General features: G+C 40.0%; 1 protein-coding gene across 4 annotated transcripts; it reads left to right on the top strand.

Annotated features, from left to right (window-relative positions):
- Nucleotides 1-284: 284 nt before the first annotated feature.
- LOC149316408 (DEP domain-containing protein 1A-like) lies at nt 285-22,566 on the top strand. 4 transcript variants are annotated; one of them, XM_089515423.1, is made up of 12 exons: nt 285-338; nt 6,668-6,933; nt 7,480-7,630; nt 9,648-9,766; nt 10,406-10,536; nt 10,868-10,915; nt 11,791-11,931; nt 12,344-13,192; nt 13,661-13,833; nt 14,821-14,997; nt 18,009-18,194; nt 21,179-22,566. In XM_089515423.1, exons 2-12 carry the CDS (start codon nt 6,701-6,703, stop codon nt 21,317-21,319), a joined length of 2,349 nt encoding a protein of 782 aa, XP_089371549.1. In that variant the 5' UTR covers nt 285-338; nt 6,668-6,700; the 3' UTR covers nt 21,320-22,566. The 4 variants fall into 4 exon arrangements, with proteins under 4 accessions (XP_089371549.1, XP_089371547.1, XP_089371548.1 ...); XM_089515421.1 differs by lacking the exon at nt 285-338 and adding an exon at nt 1,487-1,568; XM_089515422.1 differs by lacking the exon at nt 285-338 and adding an exon at nt 4,054-4,653.
- Nucleotides 22,567-22,838: the final 272 nt, after the last annotated feature.

The raw sequence follows: 22,838 nt of genomic DNA, 5'->3' as shown, positions 1-22,838 counted from the left end.
CAGGTTGAGTATCCCTTATCTGGAATTCCAAAATCCATCCATACTACTCAAAAATTCAAGATTGTCCACATAGGTGGCTGAGACAATGACATCTTTGCTTTATGATCGTTTAGTGTACATAAACTTTGTTTCATGCACAAAATTATTTAAACTATTATGTATTAAATTAACTTTGGTCTATGTATGTAAAGTATATAGAAAATATGATTGATTTTCATGTTTGGATTTAGATCCCATCTCCAAGATATCTTGTTACGTCTCAGCAAGCATTTTGAAATCCAAAACACTCCATAAGCCAAACCACATCTGGTTTGTTCTAGAGAGATAAAGCTGGTCAGGTTTGTTGTTTTACATTTCACAGCTTCTCTCACCTCCCAACCCATCTATCCAGAAGTTCCCAGAATTCCATAGCATGGAGCCATGACACTTAGGGTGTCAAACTGCAGTCCAGTGAGGATGCAGCCTCACTGCGTGTGCAAAACAAGTTGTAAACAAGTGTGCAGCATGGGCTTCTCTAAACTGGATCTACTTTTTCAGGTGCATGCATCTATGCAGGATGGAGCTTGGCACTATTTTAAGTGCTATAGCTCCATCCCATGATGTTCTGGGATTTGTAGTTTTACAGGGTCCTTAGACCAAGAGTGCTGGTGCTGCTCAAAACTACAAATCCCAGAGACCTGCAGGATGGAGCCATGGCAATTAAAGCAGTGTCACACTGCATTATTTCTCCAGTGTAGATGCATCCTATGAAAACCTATGCGTAACTTCTTCCTCACACTGCCTCCACACTGCAGAATTAATGCAGTTTGAGACTGCTTTAACTGCCCTGGCTCAATGGTATGGAGTTCTGGTAACTGTAGTTTTGTGAGACATTTAACCTTCTCTGTCAGAGAGCTCTGGTGCTATATAACAGACTACAAATCCCAGAGTTCTCTAGCATTGAGCCATGGTAGTTAAAAGTAGTGTCAAACTTGGTTATTTCTGCAGTGTGGAGGAAGCTTTAGGCGCCGTCCACACTGCAGGCAAAATCCAGTTTGACACCTCTTTAACTGCCCTGGCTCAATGCTGTGGAATCCTGGGAACCTTAGTTTTGTGAGACATTTAGCCTTCTTTCTCATAGACCACTGGGGCCATAACACACGAGAGTTCCCATAGTTCCATAGCATTGAGCCAGAGCAGTTAAAGTGGTGTCAAAGTGGATTATTTCTCCAGTGTGAATGCAGCCCCCATCTTGATTGTACTGACACACATATTTTGGTAGCACATCTAAACTGTGGCGACTTGAGTGCTATAGAACTCTCCTTGGAAGGAGAATGGTGGTGGTGGTGATGGTGGGCAACCAGGCCTACTAGGCCTCGCTCCCGTTGCCCTGGCAACCACTACTCCATTCTACAGAGCCAGTCTCCTTCCGCCTCCAGGGCAGCCTGGGTCACGTGCCACCCCCGCTCGTCCAATCAGAAGCGCCGCGGCTGCGTTCAAACTGTCAGGCGTCGGTTGGGTGGCTGCGGCTGGGCTTTTCAATGGAGGGGCGCGTGGTCTCCCCGGGACCCTATCGCGCTACGAAACTGGTAAGCAGAAGGACCCAGGGAGGAGCAGGAAGGAGCAGAGGCTTTGCTTCCAGGCTCTGGGGACGATGGCCATTGCTACCAAGGCTGTGTCCACACTGCAGAAGCAATCCACTTTGAGACTGCTTTAACTGGCCTGGTTCAGTGCTAGGGAACCCTGGGAACTGTAGTTTATCGTGGCACCAGAGTTCTCTGTCTCACACAGACACTACAGTTCCCAGGATTCCCCTAGCACTGAGCCAGGGCAGTTAAAGCGGCCTCGAAGTGGGTTATTTCTGCAGTGTGGAGGCAGCTCAAGTTGACTTATGGGAGGTTTCATAGGGATTTCCTATCCTTAAGGCAAAGGAGGGCTCACAGCACCTGGTGTCCATTGACGGTCTCCCATCCAAGTACCAACCAGGGCTAACCCAGCTTAGCTTCCAAGATCTGCAGGGCTAAAAGTTGCAATGGAGAGGCTGGATTCTTTCCTGACAGCAGCGTCTTTTTTGATATGGAGCAGTGGTCCCCCAAACTCTGCTCTTTAAGAGATTTTTGACTTTAGCTCCAAGAATAATAATAATTATTATTATTATTGTGAAGTCGAAGGCTTTTGTGGCTGGCATCCATAGTTTTTTGTGGGTTTTTCGGGCTACGTGGCCATGTTCTAGAAGAGTTTATTCCTGATGTTTCGCCAGCCACAGATGTTGGCGAAACATAAGGAATAAACTCTTCTAGAACATGGCCACATAGCCCAAATAATAATAATTATTATTATTATTATTATTATTAACCTGCCTCTCCCATTCGGATCAATGCAAGTTCCAAAAAATAGCAAAATTACAATTACATAATACAGAAATCATAAAAAAAATCTACAATCCCTGACCCACTCCCAACGTAAATGACATTCAAAATACACTTTCTACAAGCATTCAAGTTAAAATAGCAGTTAAATTTAAATTACAAGGATTAAAAAGGCAGGCGGGTGATCGGGGAGCTATAGGCAGAGGGGCAGTCTAATGTTGAGATCAGTCGGGGAAGGTCTGCCGGAAGAGAGCCCTCTTGACTGCCTTTTCTTAATCTGACAGATCTCCTCTGGCAGGTCATTCCACAATTTTGGAGCGGCTGATGAAAAGGTCCTCTGGGAGGTTATGATCAACCTGGTCTTCTTTGGATGCAGAAGATTCTTCCCAGATAGGGTTGCCATAACCCGGCGGCCCCCGTGCCATTCACGGTTTCAGGGGGCCAGTCCCAGTCCGGTTTGGGCCCCCACCCATGCCTTGTTCCCGGTTTGGGGGCCCGCTCCGGCCATTGCCGCTGCTGCTAATGCGGCTGCTGCGGCGCCAACCCACCTCCTCCTCCGGCTCCGCCTTCCTCCTCCTCCTCAGCAGGCCGGCGGCAGAAGCACCGCCGCCACCGCGCCCCCATTGGGAGGGCTTGCGCGCCTTGGCGCACGCCGCCCAGGCCTCAGCAGGGGCCAGTGGCAGCGCACGCGCCTGGCCATTCCCTCCGCACGCTCCTGCCCGCCCCACTTCTTTCGGCGCGCGCGCACCTGCCCACCACACTTCCCTCCGCACGCGTGCGCCTGCCCCGCTTCCAGGAGGAGGAGGGGGGAGAGGAGGAGGAGGAAGGAGCCGGAGGAAGGGTGCCTGAAGGCCAGGACACAATTGGGCCAGAGGAAGAGGAGGAGGCGGAGGAATGCTGAGTTAGTGGCCATTAGGTCTGCCTTGGTATTTTGGTTTTTTTTAATTATTTTTAAAAATATAAAATACTTATTTTATTTAATTTTTTTAATTTTTATTATTGCTTTTTATTTTTTATTTTATTAATTTTTATTATTGCTTGTTTTTGTTTTATTTTAGTAATTTTTATTTTTGCTTGTTTTTGTTTTATTTTATTAATTTTTATTATTGCTTGTTTTTGTTTTATTTTAGTAATTTTTATTATTGCTTGTTTTTGTTTTATTTTATTAATTTTTATTATTGCTTGTTTTTTATTTTATTACATTAATTTATATTATCAAATATATAACCCCTGCCTTGTTTTTTATTTATTTTTTCATTATTTTTTATTATTAAATATATGCAAGTGCATTTTTTGTGTATTTATGGTGCTTTGAATGCTAAAAATGCCTTTCCTGGACAATTATAGTGATGATGATGGTGATGGTGATGGTGATGGTGATATTGATATCAACAAGCCTCTGAGGCACAGCCAATGTAACTTGCTGTGATTTTTACAAACTCATGCGCAGTGAAGAAAAACCACAGTCCCTTGCACAAGTACACACTTCTGAGAAGTACAGTTGAACCCGAGGGCAAGTCCATTTCTGCCATCTGACTAAGAATAATGCCAAAATGTCCTCCATTTTGATCATGCCTAAAAACATGCATTTATATTAACATTTTTTTAAAAAAAACTCAATTTTTGCGCATCCTCCATTTTTAGAAAAATGTGTTCTACATTTGAAAATGCTACCCTACATTTGTCCCGGTTTGGAGGTCCTCACTTATGGCAACCCTATTCCCAGAGGACCTGAGAGTGTGGGGTGGGATTAATCCCAGACCATTGGCGAACATGGCTGAGGCTTCTGGGAGCTGAAGTCCAAAATCTCTTAATAAAGAGCACAGTTTGGGGACCACTGATACAGAGCAATGCCTCAACTTGAAACCCCATTAAGTTAAATGGCGTACTGGGAGAATGGATGAGATGGGATGTTTTCTCTTGGCTGGTGTTGCCAGGTTTTCAAAACAGCAATAAGGGACAGCTGACATTGGTAGCCATGGCTGGGGAATTCTGGGAATCATAATGCCCTCCTCCAGCAATCTTTGGCCTGCCCTCTAGTAGCCATTTCCTTTTAGAATCATATTGCATTTACGCTCATCCCTCCATATTTGCTGATTTGATTATTAACAGATTTGATTAATATGTTCTCTCTAGGAATATCTAAGTCCTCCAGTGCAACTCTACGGTCTGCTTTAACTGCCCTGGCTCAGTACTAGGGAATCCTGAGAATTGTAGTTTATTGTGACACCAGAGCACTCACTGCAGTGTGTTTTGGACCATTCATGGCATGCTGAGTTGACAGTCAGGAAGCAGCTCTTGACAGGTTTTGTGTTCTTCCTGCATGCCCAATGGAAGCATGGATTTTAGTAAATTTAACCCTGTGTTTCTTTGCAATATTGTCTACATTCATAAATGTGTAGGGGCTATTTAAGTTTCCTAAGCCTCCAGTTTTTGTTTAGGAAACAAAAATATCAAAGCCAAGCCTGTTAGGGTCAAGCTTTAAATCAGCAGAGTGGCAGAAATGTGCCTTTCTCTAACTATGCTTTCCTAAGAACTGAGACTGACTCCAAAAAGACAACAAACACTACTTTGTAGTTTAAAACAAAAGTTTACTAATGGCTTTAGTCTGTCTGTCTGTCTATCTATCTATACACATGGACATAGAAGCTATATCCTAATCTAGCTAGTGAATAGTCCAGGTTAAGAAGAGATATTTATCTCACCAGCTTTCAAAAGAAAGTTGATGGAGGACCCAAATGGGCAGGAGAAAATCTTTGAAAGTGTGAGTCCCAAAAGGGGGAGTGACCTAAGTCACAGGGCTAATTTGAATGAGGAGACAGAGAGGGTTTGCAGGAAATATCTATGTACAGTGGTACCCCGGGTTACGAAATTAATTCGTTCCGCTGCCGCTTTCGTAACCCGGAAACTTTCGCTAGCCGAAAAGCCCATAGGCGCTAATAGCGAAAGCCGCGATTCCGTGTGAAATCGCGCCGAAAAGCACCAAATTTTTCTTCGTAACCCGAAATAACCTTCGTAACCCGGAAATGTTTTTTTCAATGGATTTTTTTCGTAACCCGGAAATTTCGTAAGGCGGCGCATTCGTATCCCGGGGTACCACTGTATATAAGGAGGGAGAAAGAGAATTCAAAAATCCTCCGACAACATAAACACAGTTTGTATACAGGCTGCACGTTGCTTCCTATCTGAAAGTGATTTCTATATTAGAAAATTCTCTAGCCCAACAGACATGAAGCTCATATTACTTAACTTGGTTTGTCTTTTCTCTTAGGCGTGCTTGCTTAAGAGCACATACATGGTATAACTGCTAATCCATATTATTTCCAGAAGGGTGGCAGCATTAAAAGAAGTAAAAATGTGGAAACCTTCTGCCCCCAGATAATGAAGATTCGTGTTTCCATCATTCTTACCTATTTAATAGGTTTTGCAGCGGTGTCCAGATGACAGTTAAACATCATCTAGGGAGCCCCAAATACCCCAGCACTGCTGAAGGACTTACACATGTTTTATGGCATCTTTTATGGTCTGCAATCCATTTCATTAGATGCATGAAATGCTATCCTGATTTACAAGTGTCATCCTGATGCACACATATGATTGATCTGTGTGAACAGTAAGAAATGGTCATTATTTGTCTGTTTCACTTTTCATTTCCTTCTGACTCCCACACACGCCTGTAGCTTGAGACAACACTTCATAGACCTTCTTGAAGCACCCTGTAATTCTTAAAAGGAATTTCAGTACAAAAATGTCTGGAGTACCACAAGTTCTTCATTCCTGATTTATAAGAATGCAGCAATAGGTTGTTAAGAAGTAATGTATTGGGAGTATTGATTGTTGTATTATAGCAAAACACTGGCCTATATCAGGGAACTTTTCTGTAGCATTATGATTCCACTTTCAATGCTGTGGTTTCATCCTGTAGAATTCTGGAATGTATAGTTTAGGAAGGGGGTTGATTTAGAATTCTCAGCTGAAGAGCTCTAGTGCCTCATCAGGCTATTTCTCCCATAATGGGATTCAAGACTACAACCCCCAAGATTCCATAGGATACAGCCATGGCATTTAAAAGGAAAAAGATGGTACATAATTTGAGCAGTGTGAAAAAATCCCAAGAGTGAGGAACAACCTATTGCCCTATGGGGGTAACTAGACTGCAACTCCCATTGACCCTTGCAATGTGGACAGAGTTGGAAAAGGTTGGTGGCCAAAGTGCTGAGAAACAGTCCCATGAAAAATTCTAAACTGTGAATTCCATTGAGTTTTTATTGGTTTTGTGATGTTTGTAAAATTTATATTTCACTTATCCCACCTTTCAGTGGAATGAAGTTACTAAATATTTTCGAGCGGAGATGCCACGAAGGAAACACAGGCAGCACTTCAAAAAATATGGGAATTGTTTTACAGCAGCAGAAGCAATCAGCTGGCTTCATGAATTGCTCAGGAATAACAATAACTTTGGTCCCGAAGTTACCAGGCAGCAGACTATTCAGCTGTTAAGGAAATTTCTCAAAAACCATGTGATTGAGGATATAAAAGGAAGATGGGGCTCAGAAAATCTGGATGACAACCATAACTTGTACAGGTAAGATATATGGTAGTCAGATTGACAAAATGAAGAATTAAAAACAGACAGATTGAATATCCAAGTTCAGTTGATTTCCTCCCCAGTTTCATTTTGTGAGCTACTATCAGGAGTGGTATCAAAGAATTTATTCAAGACCCTTAAATAACTTATGGTCTTGAAAATTAGCCACATTGAACCAGGGTTCATTGGTTGCCAAGGATTCTGAAGATGGTGCATTTATGCTTTGAGGGTTTGCAACTGATGGGATAGGACTGATGGGAGTTATAGTCCAGCAACATCTGAACGGGTACAGGTTGCCTATTTCTAGTCTGCCTCTCAGCCTGCATTGCTTATGTGTGATCAATGTATCCTCTAGTATAATGAAAATTACTGATTTTTATTATTTCAAATGTTTTCACTTTCTCAAATAAATTGTTTTACCTTGAAATGTAAACCTTACTTCATGATAGATATAGCCCAAGAAACTATGCTAAAGTTGAACTGAACAGATAACCTACATCTACATCTATATTTAATAGTGAGATTTTCTGTGTTAAATTATAGATTTCCTTCAGCATCTCCAGTTAAAATTCTGCCACGCCGACATCCACTGAGTGAGAGTACAGAGAATAGGTCCAAAGAGTCTGAAAGTGTGTTTAAATTACCACAGTACTCAAGAAAGACTCCCAAAAAATATAATTCCCAGGAATGTCAGGTAATTTTGATCAATTATGGGTGTAAGTTTATACTCAGCTACTTATGTGTAATCCCCACAAAATAAAATAGAACTTATTTCTGAGTAAACGTGTAGTTGATTCCACTGTGTATATTTACTATTTTATTTCTATTACCAAGAAAAAGAAAAGTGTTGCTGATGTAATATATCTTTAACACAAAGCACATCCTACAGTTTATTTTTCTGTGGTGTTGAAGAAGCATTCCATTCCTACAGTGTAGATCTTGGTCACTGATGGGCCTTAGTCAAATGTGATCTGCAATGCTAGTTGCCAACACACTTTATTTACAAAAGCAAGTCTGTCTTTTCATTTTTAGCACTGGGTTCAAAGAAACAGATTAAACTAGACAGTTCATAAGATAAAATTGGCAGCAAGAAGTAGTCAAGTATATTTATATTCCAGTCAGGCTGAAAACCTCTTACAAAGGGGCCCATTGTTTCATTACTACTTGTTGTGGTTATTTGCTTTCAAGTTTACTTTTAAGTTAAGAGGATACAGTGGACCCTTGTTATACGCTGGGGTTTGGTTCCAAGATCCCCCGTGGATAACAAAATCCATGGATGCTCAAGTCCCATTAAATATAATGACATAGCAAAATGGTGTCCCTTATAAAAAATGGAAAATCAAGGTTTGATATTTTAAAATTATACTTTTTTTGAACATTTTCAAACCATGGATGCTTGAATCCGTGTATAAGAAATCCATGTATAAGAAGGGCCAACTGTATTATCATAGGGTTTTCTTGGCAAAAAAATTATTCAGGCTGCATCTGCACTGCCTAATAATGTGGTTTGACAGTACTTTAACTGTCATGGCTCAGTGCTATGAAATTCTAGGGATTGTAGTTTGTTGTGGCAACCAACAAACAGAGTGAAGCTCAAACGACAATCCCCAGAATTCCACAGCATTGAGCCATGGCAGTTAAAATGGGGTCAAACCAGATTATTTTTGCAGTGTAAATGCACCCTCAAAGGAGGGTTGCTATTGCAAAACCTATTTGAGGACTATGGGGCTGAGCAGACAGGCCAAAATAAAGCTGCTTCGGGTCACTTTGGAGGTATGGTGTTTAAATGATGCATGCGTCCTATGAGGCTAGAAGGTGCGCCAAAGCCATTCTCCAGATCTAAGGACTAGTGTGCAGCTTTGGCACAGCTTCTGGCCTCTTAAGATGTGTGTGTTATTTAAACAGCATACCTCCAAACTGACCTGAAGCAGCTTTATTTTGGCCTGCCTGTTCAGGCCCTAAATTTCCCTTTATCAGTCTGTTCAAATTTAAGATCTCTGGGAGAGGTCCTTCTCTCTGTCTGACTGTCTTGCAATGCTCTTTCAATGAGAGCAGGAGAGGTTCTCAGTGGCTGTTCTCAGGCTTTGACACTGCCTCCCTAGGGAAGCTAGGATGGCTCTCTCTCTGTTCTCTCCTTCCATCAGCAGGTAAAGACTTTCAAGCTTTTATAAATATGAGGAGTTTTTAACATTGTGCTGCTTTTTTGAGTTTTTAACTCTGTAGATTGTTTAATTGTTTTGAAAATAATTTCTATCTGTTACTGATGTTTTTAATCTGCATTGATTTTAGTAATTTGCAAGATGCCTTGAGTCCATTACTGGGGGGAGAGATCGGAGATAAATGAACATAATAATACTACTATGATTGTTATTATTACTGCTGCTACTACTGTTACTCTAAGGATGAGACAATTTGACTTGCCCAAGTTGACTCAGGGCCAAAACACACTGCAGAAATAATCCAGTTTGAGATGGCTTTAACTGTCCTGGCTCATTGCCATTACAAGAGAGATGGTAATGACAAATCCTCTGCTATTCAAGCTGATTGATTTTGTTGTGGATTGAATTTTAGAATGCTTGATGAATGGGTGTGGAAATGACTGCTAGGGGTAAGGTGAAGATGGACAGCCCTTAGACTAGGTTGCCTTTTCTCAACTGTTGAAATCTACAAGTACACATATTTGTGACTCACTTCTTACTACCTCTTTGTAGGAGAACAAAGAAAATGTACAAAGTGAAACTATAGGAGATGAGAAGAGACAGACAGCATTTAGGAGGCAGATAACCCAAGCAGACATTGAAGAAGTTTGGAGAAACATCATTATGATACAGTGAGTTATACATAGTTTTCTATCTATCCCATTACTTCCCAATAGACCCTGAGGCTGGAATTGTTGTTTTCTGCATCAAAAGTAATTCCCAGTGATCTGAACAAAAGATTCTTCAAAATATTCTGTTAGTACCAACTGCATTCATGTTATATGGTCTTGAGGCATGGAAGTAGGCAAGCTTGTTGGCACTACTGGTTAAAAATATTTGCATTTATAAAGACCCGCCAAATCACTGAGGAAGACCATATACCACATGGATAGACTTAATCAAGGAGGACATGGCCCTAAGTTTGCACAACCTGAGCAGAGCTCTTGAGGATTGGATGTCTTGGAGATGTCTCATTCACATGGTCGAATAAGTTGAAATCGACTTGAAGGCAGTTAACAACAACAAACTGAGCCTTTAAAAATCACGGATGTGTTTTTAAAGCTTGAGCTTTTAAACCCAGAAAGGTTTTGGAACTTTTATTGTGATTACACAATGAAACATGGCTTTGATTCATAAGCTGGGGCAAGAACAACATGTTTAAGAAATCATTTTTATCATTTCTGGATAACTTGAACCACAAATTATGTTGAATGCTTCCCAAGTCTTGTGTTTCACTCAGTTTTGAAATTGTCTACTCCTTTCTCTCACAGTTTGCAAACTATTTTAGGAATTCCATCGTTGGAAGAAGTCTTGAACCCAGCACAAGTAGTTCCTCAGTATATAACATACAACATGACTAATACAAGTAAACGCGGTGTTGTTCTTCTACAAGACAAATCAGGCAAGTCCTATAACATAATTTTAACAGGATCTATTAGGTCCCAACAACCACCAGACTAATAATTATGTTTGATGGTGCTTCCAGATGAGTCCTCTGTGGTTAAGAGAGTGGTTTGGGGCAGTTGGAGAGCTGTTCACCTAAACGTCAGCTTACCATGTTGAATGGTTATTGTGAGTTTTAGAAATGCGACACTGCTTTGCATCTTCCAATGCATGCTGTTGAATTCCTTTGTGAAAGATGAAATATAGATAGGCTGAATATATGAGGCTGATTCTTGATAGGAATAATGAAAACTTGTTTTTTTAACAATTATAATTTTACTTTTTTGCAGAAGACCTCCCTCACTGGGTATTGTCAGCTATGAAGTGTTTGGCAAACTGTAAGTTGGAAAAAATATTTGAAATGTCAAGTGTTCTAACAAGAGACAGTTCAAAAGGACAGGAATGGTAGATTAAGATCATCTCTTAGGTTCTTCCATTGTGAATTCTGCATAACCCAATTTTTGAAGGCATGTATGTGGTAAGCAGAAGAAAGGCCAGTATGGTATCATGGTATATTCCATGGTATCATCCTATGGAATCATGGGATTTGTGGCTTGTTGAGGCACCAGAGCGCTTTGACAGAGAAGGTTAAATGTCTCACAGAACTATGATCCCTAGAATTCCATAGCATCAAGCCATGGTAGTTAATGTGTTGTCAAACTGGATTATTTATGCAATGCGGATGCAGCCTAAGACTTCAAAACATTTACCCCAACTTGGTAATGCGCCTGATCTGTTTAGTGACAATTTTTTAAAGAGTTGCCATGCCACTGTAAGCCAAAGGCCCATCTGACTCAAAATCAGATTGAGCCAAGCAACTAGCAAGGTTTTTATTTTGCAATACAGTGTGTCCTTCCTTTATGGGGGGATCCGTTCCGAAACCCCCACCCCCCCATGTAAGGGAAATTCTGCAAATGCTCGAACCCCATTGAAAACAATGGGGCTCGTGCACATGGCTCATGTGCCATTGCCTTTTATGGCACGCTGTTTTCAGCATAAGCTGAAAGCCACTTATAGTGTGCCCGCATATGACACAGGCACACTGTACATTTACAAAGACTATTCCATTAATATAATAATTCATACACATAATGGTGAATATAAGATTTTTACCAAAGAAACCCCAAGCTGTCCCTAGTGTTGTTTCCAGTTCTAATTTATGAATTATCATTGCAATCCATATTAGTGACTTTTCCTTCTTTTTCCACTTTAGGGCCTAGAAGTAATGACATGGGCCACCCAACATATGTTGGTTTTGAACGAGACGTCTTCAAAACAGTTGCTGACTATTTTCTTAGACTCCCTGAGCCTTTGCTTACTTTTCAGTACTATGAATTATTTGTGAATATCTTGGGTATGTATGCCTCTAGACTGGGATTCTGCACAGCTTCAGTGGAGAGTTGGAAATATAGAATAAGATGCCATGAAACAGAGAAGTACTCTTATCTGTCCTAGTTTCAGAATGAAAATAGCTGCTTTCTTTTGATGACTAATCTTTAATTTTTGATGACTTGGTTCTCTGTAGCAGTATAAACCATACACTCTGAACTGAATACTAGAATAAAAACTATTATCTGTCCTTTATCTTATATAAATGCTAATGGTTGCATGTGCGTTTTTTCATGTATGTATCTTCAGAATGAGTGAATGTTCCTTCTGCATCACTAACTCTGAATTTTTGTTTCTGCCTTAACATTTCTAGTTATGTTGCCTGTCTTGTCTTGTTGAACTGCCTGCATCTGAACTTGTATTTCATTTTCTGATAGTTTTGTGTGGCTACATCACAATTCCAAATAAATCCAGTGGAAAATCAGGTACCCGGAATGACATGGAGCTTTCAAAACCTCCCCACTTAAACTCTTTCAAGTCAACTGAATGTCTTCTGCTAAGTTTGCTCCGTCGTGATAGATCTGATACTTCTGAAACAGCTTCAGAAAACTATTCAGCTGAAAAAGGATGTGGTACAAAGTTACAATACTATCCTGTGGCTTGTAAGCATGCTGCTGTTCATGAGCTGACAAGCGGCAGTTGTCAGAATCTTTCCAGATTGCAAAATGAACAAGCTCCACCCCTCAAACTGAAGGCAAGGTGTCTCTCTTTGGAGGGAATTGGAGAAACCACCTCGAGCAAGTGTAGTAAAGATGGATTAAAAACACTTTCTCAAGATGGAATTCACATACGACCATTTGCAAGAAATCAAAACCAACTGTTGCACTCTGAGTACAAACCAAACTCATTATTCAATCTTTGTCCAGATAACATTAGCCAAATGGAAATCAATGGCTTTAGGAGAATTTCTTCATCAAATTGTCGTGACCAAGTGTTACCTAGTACGGACTGCAAATCAAAACAGCTTCGTCGGTCTCAGAGTTTATGTGGAAGTAGCAACTGCAGTTGGTGTGGCATACATGCTCCTGTTGCAGAGATCATAGTGAAGCCACATCCAGTAGTTCCTCTTGGTCAAAAAACTTCAAGTATTACCAAAGTGAATTCTCTGATAGGAGGTAAACCTGGGGATTCTGATATGGCCATCAACAAAAGACTCTGCAAAAGTGCAACTCAACTTTCAGAAAGCACATTTCCCCCCAGCTCCTTTATGTTGACTGGCACATCACGTAAGATTGCTTTCCAGAGCATGTTACTTGTTATGGCTTTGTTTTGTTGTTTTAACTAACTAGTTTGCTTTTCTGCTTTTTTTGCCAACCCAGGGTTTTAAATGACTAAACAAGTTCAACTAGGCTTGTGTAAAGAAATCCCATGGCCTGTAAGGTTAAGTAAATTTTAAACTAATGTTGTGTAGCACCAGCATCTATTTTTCAGTAGTGCATGCTAGTGCAAAATGTGTTTCCCTAACAAATTCCATAGAATTACCAGCATTTGTAACTGGTATAACAAATTAAAACTTCATTGAAGAAATGTTTCAGGAAAAAAAGGATTGGGATAATATCAAATCATTAGATTAGTGTCTCAGAGCTCCCTTACTCATGCAATTAGACTATGGAGTCTGAGCTGGTCTTGACTTGATTTAATGCAGCAAAATGTTTCCCAAGAATTATCTTACTTCCTGATGCTTACTTCCTTAGACTTGTTGCAACCTCATTTAGAAAGAGTTGCTATCGAAGCACTACAGATCTGCTGCCTGATGCTTCCACCACCAAATCGCAGGAAACTTCAGCTTCTAATGCGCATGATCTCTCGAATGAGTGAAAATGTTGATATGCCACTACTTCATGATGCTATGGGCAATAGGTCTTTGGTAAGATTGCTTACTTTTCAGAATTGTCTTAAATTATTCAAGTTTACTGTGGTGTATCAATCAGATTTAAATCCTTTTTTGTAAATCATATTGCAGATATTTCACTTTACTTTTACTCTATCATTACTACAGTTCAAGTAATCTTTCTTTGCTCTTTTTCTAATCCAGTAAATCAGTTTAATTTAAAAAAAAATTCATAGCCAGCAAAAATTTTAAAAATCTCCTGTGCACTGTCATTGGAGAAATGATGAACCAGAACCCTCCTGCAGCAAGAACATAAGAAGAGTTCTGTCTAATCAAAATACCTGTTTCATCCAATATCCTGTTTTCCATATGGCCTGGCAGAAGTACACTGCCCACAAGGCAGATGTGTGGACAGTATACCTCTCCCACTGTCGTTTCCAAGCAGTTTACATTCAGAGGCATATTGTTTCTGAATATAAGTTGGGTTGGTCTCATTTTTCAAACTCATCAAAGTTTGTCAACAGTAGTATGGAAAGGGAGAAAAACATGTTGGAAGGTGAAAGATGTCAACCCCATGCCACCTGTTTTTCAAACACCTGGCTTCCATGGGATTCTTAAGTCAAAGCACTCTTAAAGGGATGAGTTATATGTTCGCCTGTCCTGTGGCACAAGATTCCCTCACAGAATGCCTTTGGTCCAAGGAATCCCCTAAAATCCAGGAGTTCAAAAAATGGACAGCCCAGATCCAGCAGGCTGCTGATGACAATGATTAACTTTGTAAGGGCTAAGAGAGTGCAACTGCATGTGTAATAAGCATATCTCTTCTATACCAGCCAGCCTATTCATTTGCATGGAACTCAATGCATTCGCCTGCATGGAATTCCGTGTCGCCTGTGGCTACCAAGCAAGCACTTAAATACGGATTTCAGTTAACCGAGTACGACTTAGTGAGGATTGTTGTGCAAGGGTATTAAAGGTATATATGCTACTCAGATTCATAATTGTGCACTTAAATATTTCCAGATGATACAGACATTTTCTCGATGTGTCTTGTGCTGTGCAGAAGAAGTAGACCTTGATGAGTTACTTGCCATAAGACTGGTTTCCTTTCTAATGGATCATCATCAAGAAATTCTAGAAGTCCCAACATATTTACAGGTTGCGGTGCAAGACCACATAGAAACATTAAAAACTACTCAGGTGAGGAAAAAGTCAAAATATGACTGATGATGATGATGATGATGATGATGATGATGATGATGATGATGATGTTTATAATTCCCCTTTCACCAAAGGGCAGTACATCAGATCATACACAATCAAAAACAAACAAAACAACACTAAAATTATATACTAGTATGCTAAAAACAAAATTCTCATCAGTTGCTACCCATCTCAACCACCTTAGCACACTCAGGAACTTAGTCTGGCAAACTGAAGAGGAAGATCTTCAACCCTTTATGAAAGCAGGTAAGATCTTCCCCCAGCGGGAGGTGCAAAAGAAGTCTGTTCCACAAAAAAATGCAGAACCAGATCTTGAAAGGCTTTACGGCCCTGATAGACCCATACTTGTTGGTGGAACCACCAATAATCCTTTGTCTGCAGATCTTAAATTTCTAGATGTTACATATCATGCTAGCAGAGTTGCCAGATACTAGGGGAGGTTAAAGCACAAGGCCTTAAATAGTAAGACCAAAAGCTTGTAATGAGCCCTGCCCCGAACTGGTAGCCCGTGCAGAGATCTATAAGGAAAAGAGACATGTCAGTATTTGGGGACATTTAAGACAACCCAGGCAGCACTGTTCTATATTAAAACTAGAAGAATAAGAGCAGGAAGGCAAACCTGCCAGTTGACTATTACAATAGTCCAGGCATGAAATAACCAAGGCCTGGACAAGCAAATAGGAAGTCTCGACAATCAAAATCCTACAAATCCTATGTATGTTCAAAAGATAGATGTTACATGCCTTATAAGTTGTCCTAATAAAGAGGCATAGGGATGCATGATCATTCAGCAGGACTTCAAGGAATCCTGGCAATCAAGATGGGCCAGTTTGTAACCCTGTAAAATGTCTGTTTCTGTTCAAACACCAGCTCCTATGATTCAAAAATATAACTACTGAACTCAGTGGTTTTTCATCAGCTTTAACAGGCCTTTCCATGTTGGTAGAATTCAGAGACATAGCCATGTTAGTCTGGAATATCAGTATGCAAAGGATGTTGTAGGAACTTTCAGACTAACTGTATGAAACTGTAGTATACTTTCTGTCTTGAAGATTAAATCTTGGATTTTAAAATTGTTTTCCTTACTCTCTAGATCTATTATTATTATTATTATTATTCCAGCAAGAGGAATCAACCAAAAATTTCCATTTCCTCTTCAGGCAAAACTCTGAAAATTAATACAGTGGCCCCTCCCCTTATGCAGGGAATCCATTCTGGATCCCTCTGCCTAAGGAAAAATCCGTGTATGCTCGCGCCCCATTAAAAACAATGGGGTGCATGCTCGCAGCTAGGGGCAGTGCATGCATGCACCCCGGGCAGGTGCGCCATTGCTTTAATTGCCATGCAGCTTCCATGTAAGCTGGAAGCCGTGTTTAGTGTGCCCACGTATGGCGCAGGTGCACTATACTCTTCTATCTAATCAAGTAAGATCAAGGTCTCAAAAAAAGTGTCACTTAGGTTGAGATAAATCTAACATTAAGCAGTTAGATAGTGACTACTGTATGCATCCCTGTATACATTGCTGAGATTTGTGTATATATCATAACAGAATTACATTGTCTTTTCTAATGCCCTCATATTTTTTCTTGCAATTTGGGGGCAAATAATGTTGTGGATTAAAGGCCAGGAACTACTGCACTAGTACATTTTTAAACAAAAAACACACATACACACATTTCACTTAGATGCTGTCTTATAGATCAGGATCTTTTTCCTCCTGGAGAGAAGTGACCAGTGGGGTCCCACAGGGCTCTGTCTTGGGCCCAGTGTTATTCAACATCTTTATCAATGACCTGGATGACAGAATTGGGAGCACACTTATCAAATTTGCAGATAACACCAAATTAGGAGGAATAGTTAATACTCCAGAGGACAGGACCAACATTCAAAATGATCTGAGTAGACTAGAAAGCTGGGCCAAAGCTAACAAAATGAAATTCAACACAGAGAAATGTAAGGTACTGCACTTAGGGCAGAAAAATGAAATGCACAGATAATAGGATGGGGGACACATTGCTGAATGAAAGTACATGTGAAAGAGATCTAGGAGTCCAAGTAGACCACAAGTTGAACATGAGTCAACAGTGTGATGCGGCAGCTAAAAAGGCCAATGCAATTCTAGGCTGCATCAATAAAAGTATAGTGTCTAGATCAAGAGAAGTAATAGTGCCACTGTATTCTGCTCTGGTCAGGCCCCACCTGGAATATTGTGTCCAGTTCTGGGCACCACAATTCAAAAAAGACATTGAGAAACTGGAGCATGTCCAAAGGAGGGCGACAAAAATGGTGAAAGGTCTGGAAACCTTGCCCTATGAGGAACGACTCAGGGAGCTGGGGATGTTTAGCCTGGAGAAGAGAAGGTTAAGAGGTGATATGATAGCTCTGTTTAAATATTTGAAAGGATGTCACATTGAGGAGGGAGCAAGCTTGTTTTCTGCTGCTCCAGAGAACAGGACCCGGAACAATGGATGCAAGCTCCAAGAAAAGAGAATCCACCTCAACATTAGGAAGAACTTCCTGACAGTAAGGGCTGTTCGACAGTGGAACAAACTCCCCCGGAGTGTAGTGGAGTCTCCTTCCTTGGAGGTCTTTAAGCAGAGGCTAGATGGCCATCTGTTGGGGATGCTTTGATTTGGATTTCCTGCATGGCAGGGGGTTGGACTGGATGGCCCTTGTGGTCTCTTCCAACTCTATGATTCTAGGATGGGGAAGTTTTGGCCCTCTAGATATTTTGGATGTCATATCCAGGAGCCTAACCAGGCAAAGATACTGGTAAGAGATTACAGCAAGTTGTAGTCCAAAATATCTGCAGGACCAAAGGTTTTTTACCCCATTAAAAGTGGAGGTGTAGAATATTGGCTTACTGAATGGACATTCACTTGGATATCTGCCTAAGGTTTTAACTAGGTACTTTCTTATCAAACGTACTGAACCAGTTCTGATTAAAATGCCCAGGGAGTGTTTTCACTACCTTTTTTGTTTTACAGGTGGAACATTTAGGGGATGAACTGAGCACCATATTCCCAACTTATTCCTTTTGCAAGAGAATAACATCTCAGGAATTTGATGAACAAAGAATTTATACATCTCAGGCAGCGATTGCTGAACTTTTAGAAAATATTATTAAGGACAAGCATTTATCTTTGAAAGATAAGAAGAAAAAACTTAAGCAGGTAGTGGGAATATATATCTAGTAAAACTTCCTTTGATTTTAGGAGGTCCTTGGGCAATCCTTAGAATTTAGTTAACTGCCTCTTGACACATCTATACACAAAATGTGTGGGTTTGGGGTGGAAAAGTGTATTTTGATGTGGAGTACACTGACCTTCCTTTAGTTGGGTGGCTAGGCCTCAATATGCTACTGCAGCTCAATTTCACATCTCTTCTTTAGGTACTATGGAAGAAATATGATTTATGCTTTGACAGCTAAAGTGACATACTGGGCAAGAAACATAGCAGCTCTGTACCTGAGTTGCTGGTCTGATCTTTCTGTTAGCAGTCCAGTATTCTGCCGAGGCAGCATCAAACCAGATCTCCTTGTGACAAGTAGTCAGCTGCTGCTTTCTGCCCCAAAATGCCCCTTGCACAGCTGCAACATGCAGGACTTCCCTAGGGCCACAGTGCTGAGTAGCAGCTACTGTCCCAATGTGAGTACAATTGCATCCCAATCGTCTAACAAGGTTATAGCATCCTCTTGTTATAGACCAGAAGCTCTGGAAGTGGCATACACTATTGAACTGGATGCCCAGCGGTCTGTCAGGGTGAGAGTGCATTTCCCAAAATTGATGTGCTGGTCCTTTTTTTTAAAAAAGGTATTACTATAGCTTAATAGTAAGCCTATGGTAGAGGCTATCCAAATGATCCGATGCACATTAACTTGCAAAATAAATCTGAGTTCAGTGGCCTTTACACTTAAATTACTGTTCATTGGATTGCAGCCTTGAATGGATCAAAGCCTAATGTAGTGGTTTTGCAGTTTCCTCTAGAGTACTTTGATATTCCTGCTAAAATGTGTGTTCCATGTTATGAAAACATGCATACTATGTTGAGTAAGTAGTCATTTTTTTCTGCGTGTTGGTTTATTCAAGGTCATCTGACACCCAGTTTATGGTAATCTACTTTGTAGCAAAGTGCAACAACTTTGGCAGAGCTTAATACAGAGGATTTCTGGGGTTTTTTTGCAGAAAACCTTTGAGAAAATTCTCAGAACAAAATGCAACACAAAATTGTACTTGTCCCAGAGTTCACTAAGCAAGTCTTGTGACTCGAGCCCAGCTGCAAACAAGCAGCTTTTTAATTGCCACCTTGTCAAATGTTCTCTGGACTCTCTTGCGATAATGCAGATTTGTCAGGCTTTGAAATGTTTCCTAAATTCAGCCAAATACTTGAATAGAGTTTTATTTCATTCCAGGTAGTAAAAGGTCTTAAATCAGTATTTATAGAAAGGTTAGACTGACACCCTAAGCCATAAAGTTGTTATCCATCCTAACTCCAGACTGCCAGAGCCTCACAATTGTCTTGGGACAGCTGTTCCATATATGCTAGTACATGTTTACATCCTCAGTTATAAAAGGACCATTTACCATGAACATAGTTAGGTATGTTTCAAAGTTAAAAGGAAATTCTGGTTGTGTGGGTGAATACAATATCAAGAAGTACTTGTAGGCATTCTTCCTGGACTGTACACAAAAGCAAACAACAAATACAGTATCAGTCTCACATGAACACACAGCTTTACACAACCATAAGTACACAAGATACAGATGCAGGAATTATTCTGTGCACAAAGAGGTGAGTGCAAAACCTTGTTTAGCCTAGTAGCCATGGAATGGAGTCAAGGTCCAATCATTGTTTCTTTTCCAAGTGCTGACAAAACACTTTCTTCTCTAGCCCTTGGCAGCTTCCTACTTGGATCTGCTTGAATAAGCATTCACCAGCTGCTAAATTAAGGTCTGGCAATGCAACAGCTTTCTCCCATGCCCAATAGTTCCTGATTCCAATTTTTCTAGGTGAGTTAGTTTCACCAGAGAGGATTTTCAGCAAACCAGAATTTGTCCCTATCTTTTTGAAAACCTGCCCCATTTTAATTAGTGATGAAAGTGCTTGGGAACCAACCTTTCCAAAATGGTACAACCAAATCAATGTAGCCCATGAGTGAATCTGACAGAAACCAGGAACGTTAGGCCTTATTGTATAGGCCTGCAGAGGGCCAAAGGCACATGCATGTTCCCACACAGAGAGAATAGCAATCCCTTCCAGCTGACTGGGTACCTGACTTAGCTGATGTAGTTCATTTAAAAGCTGAAGAAAGTTTTCCTAGTGTATTATATATATTTGAAATACTGTAGATTGAGTGCATAATAGGTGTTTAGGTTCTTTGCTGGAATAGGCCCTTTATGTTGATCATGTGAATCTTAGAAGCCCCTTCCAGTATCTGCTTTGAGGTAGAAGAGAGGTTTCCTTCAACATCTCAAACTATCAAAAGGGGAAATGCAACACTGTCATGGTCCAATAGCTCTCCTCCGATATGCTTAGTGGCTAAAGCATCGGGCTATTTGCCCAAGGGGACAAAGGTTTACCTTTCTATATATGGTTTTCACCATTCTTATGATATTGGTTGCTCTCTTCTCCCTTTCAGAAAGGACTGCCAAAATTGCACACAATATTTTAGCTGTGACCACATGGCAGATTTATTACAGAAGGTATATCACTCTAAGGAATGTTTGTAATTATTTTTATTCTTTTTCATAATAATCTGCAACATATAATTAGCTGTTTTCATTTCCAAAGCAGACTAAATTTACATTTTCACTGAGTGGTCTAGTACAACCTCAAAATCTATGGTTAGGCATTCACATTTTGGGCCAGGAGTGGATTGATCCACTACAGTACTTTAAACTTATTTACATGAAAGACACTTGCCATTTTGTTCCTTATTTACCCAATTTAGAGAGTTTCTTTCAGAACTCTTCATAGTCTGCCTGGTTTTTCATAATCCTAAATAATCTGGCATCATCAATAAATTTCACCAACTTCTCATTCCAAAGGAATGCCCATCTTTACAAGATTTGTGTCCTGTAAAGTATCAGTTGCAGTCAGAACTCTTTCCTGGCATAGGCTAACTTCATTATAAATAATTTGGCATTATGTCTTTCAGTTCCAGAAAGAATATCCACAGATATACCGAGACAGATTTCCAACGACAGAAAGTGAAGCCATTTTGTTTGAAGACAAGCCTAAAATTAAACAGCCAATGCTCAGCCTACGAAAGCCAAAGTTTCGTACCTTGAGGAATTAGTGTATAGCTTTTACATGAGTAATGGGGGAAATGTTCTAAACAATATTTAAATGAGCCTGTGTACAGAAATGTGAATTTTAAAAAAAATATTAAAATAGGTTAGTGTTTCCTTGCCATATATGGAAACAAGGGCATCCCTGTTTATAAAATAATCCAAAACTGTAAATAGATATTTTTGTTTGTTTTGTATGAATTGAATGAAATACAGTGAAGGTGGCAATAAATAACCAAAGCAAAAAACGAGTACTGAGGAAACAGATGTGAATATTTGGTTCTCTGTTTGGGAAATGTCATGTTTAGATACCATAATAGGCTGACATTTGTGTTCATTTTTGATGTGTACTGTGTTTTTTCACCTAAGTCAAAATGTAGTTTAATAAGGGAAGATGAGAGGATTTCAGGAAACTTGATCATATATCTACAATTGTGTGTGTTTGCATGTATGTATTTGTTTTTTGCATTTTGCACTTACTGTACATCAGTCCACATATGGTCTCAAAAGTATACATATTCAACTGTTGTATGAGGGGCAGGATACCACACAAGTCAAGAGGAGGATTCATGGATTAGGGACACAATGTCCCATAGAAAATCATGATCACAAGACTGTGGTGCTGCAAATCAAGCCTTTCATGGGAAAAAAAAGTTATATTCAACAGCCATAAAGGACTGGTTCATTTATTGCTTACATGGGTATCAGTGAAAACGTGTTGCACCTGTAATCTTTTCAAATAACTGGAATTGTATGGCTAATGGCCACTTAGATGTATAATGACTGTCTTTTTTCTTTCAGTTCAGATTAATGGGTTGGATCCATACTTAAGATCAAAATCAATCAGTTAGACAAGTGCAGCAGTTTTCTTGGTGTCATACCCAGCCTTCTGGGTTGCCTGAAAACTGGCTCTGTTTCCTAATGCTTAAGAACAGTTTTTAGTGGGTCATGTGGAACTGCAGTAGAAGTGAGATCTCCCTCTCCTACTTCTGCTGGACCCTACTGTTTTATCTATGAAAGTTCAGTCTTAGATGTTGAATTTAACTTTCCTATTTGATTTCAGTAAGACCCAAGTATATGTCATGGTTTGGATCCAACCCAAGCATGTTCTGCAATAAAACTAAATTGTCCATATATTCCCAGGCATACATACATCTCTTTAGATGTATCAATTCCAGGACATTTGTGTTCACAGCACATACCTGTCAGTATTTAAGTTAATTAGGTTTTAGAAATGTATGAAATGATGGTTCAATAAAACTTGATTTAATATGGATAATCAGCTTTGAGTTCCAATTTTGGGGGGAAAGTGGGATGTAAATAAATATAATAAACCAGTAGCAACTTCTTCAGAAATATATTTCAAAAGTTGTGTGTTAAACTGCCAAAATTGTGTGTTAAATTACAGAAGCTGCTGAGCCTTGGGAGATATAATTTAGCACTTTGGTAACTTCTCTAAAGTTCAAAATAAAATCCAATGTAGATTCGGAGCCTTACTGACATGAAAGCTGTCAGCCGCCATGCCCC

Source organism: Sceloporus occidentalis, unplaced genomic scaffold (genome assembly GCF_023333645.1).
Source record: "Sceloporus occidentalis isolate IW3139 unplaced genomic scaffold, rSceOcc1.0.p SCAF_3, whole genome shotgun sequence".
NCBI classification, from domain to species: Eukaryota; Metazoa; Chordata; class Lepidosauria; order Squamata; family Phrynosomatidae; genus Sceloporus; species Sceloporus occidentalis.
Note: the sequence above shows the minus strand (reverse complement) of the source record. Positions and strands in the feature narration are given on the sequence as shown.

Coding starts and splice junctions, on each gene's coding strand:
- LOC149316408 (XM_089515420.1), top strand. CDS start 6,488: ATGGGGGTAACTAGACTGCAACTCCCATTGACCCTTGCAATGTGGACA. Junction 10,916..11,790: donor TATGAAGTGTTTGGCAAACT/GTAAGTTGGAAA, acceptor TTTCCACTTTAG/GGCCTAGAAGTAATGACATG. Junction 11,932..12,343: donor ATTATTTGTGAATATCTTGG/GTATGTATGCCT, acceptor ATTTTCTGATAG/TTTTGTGTGGCTACATCACA.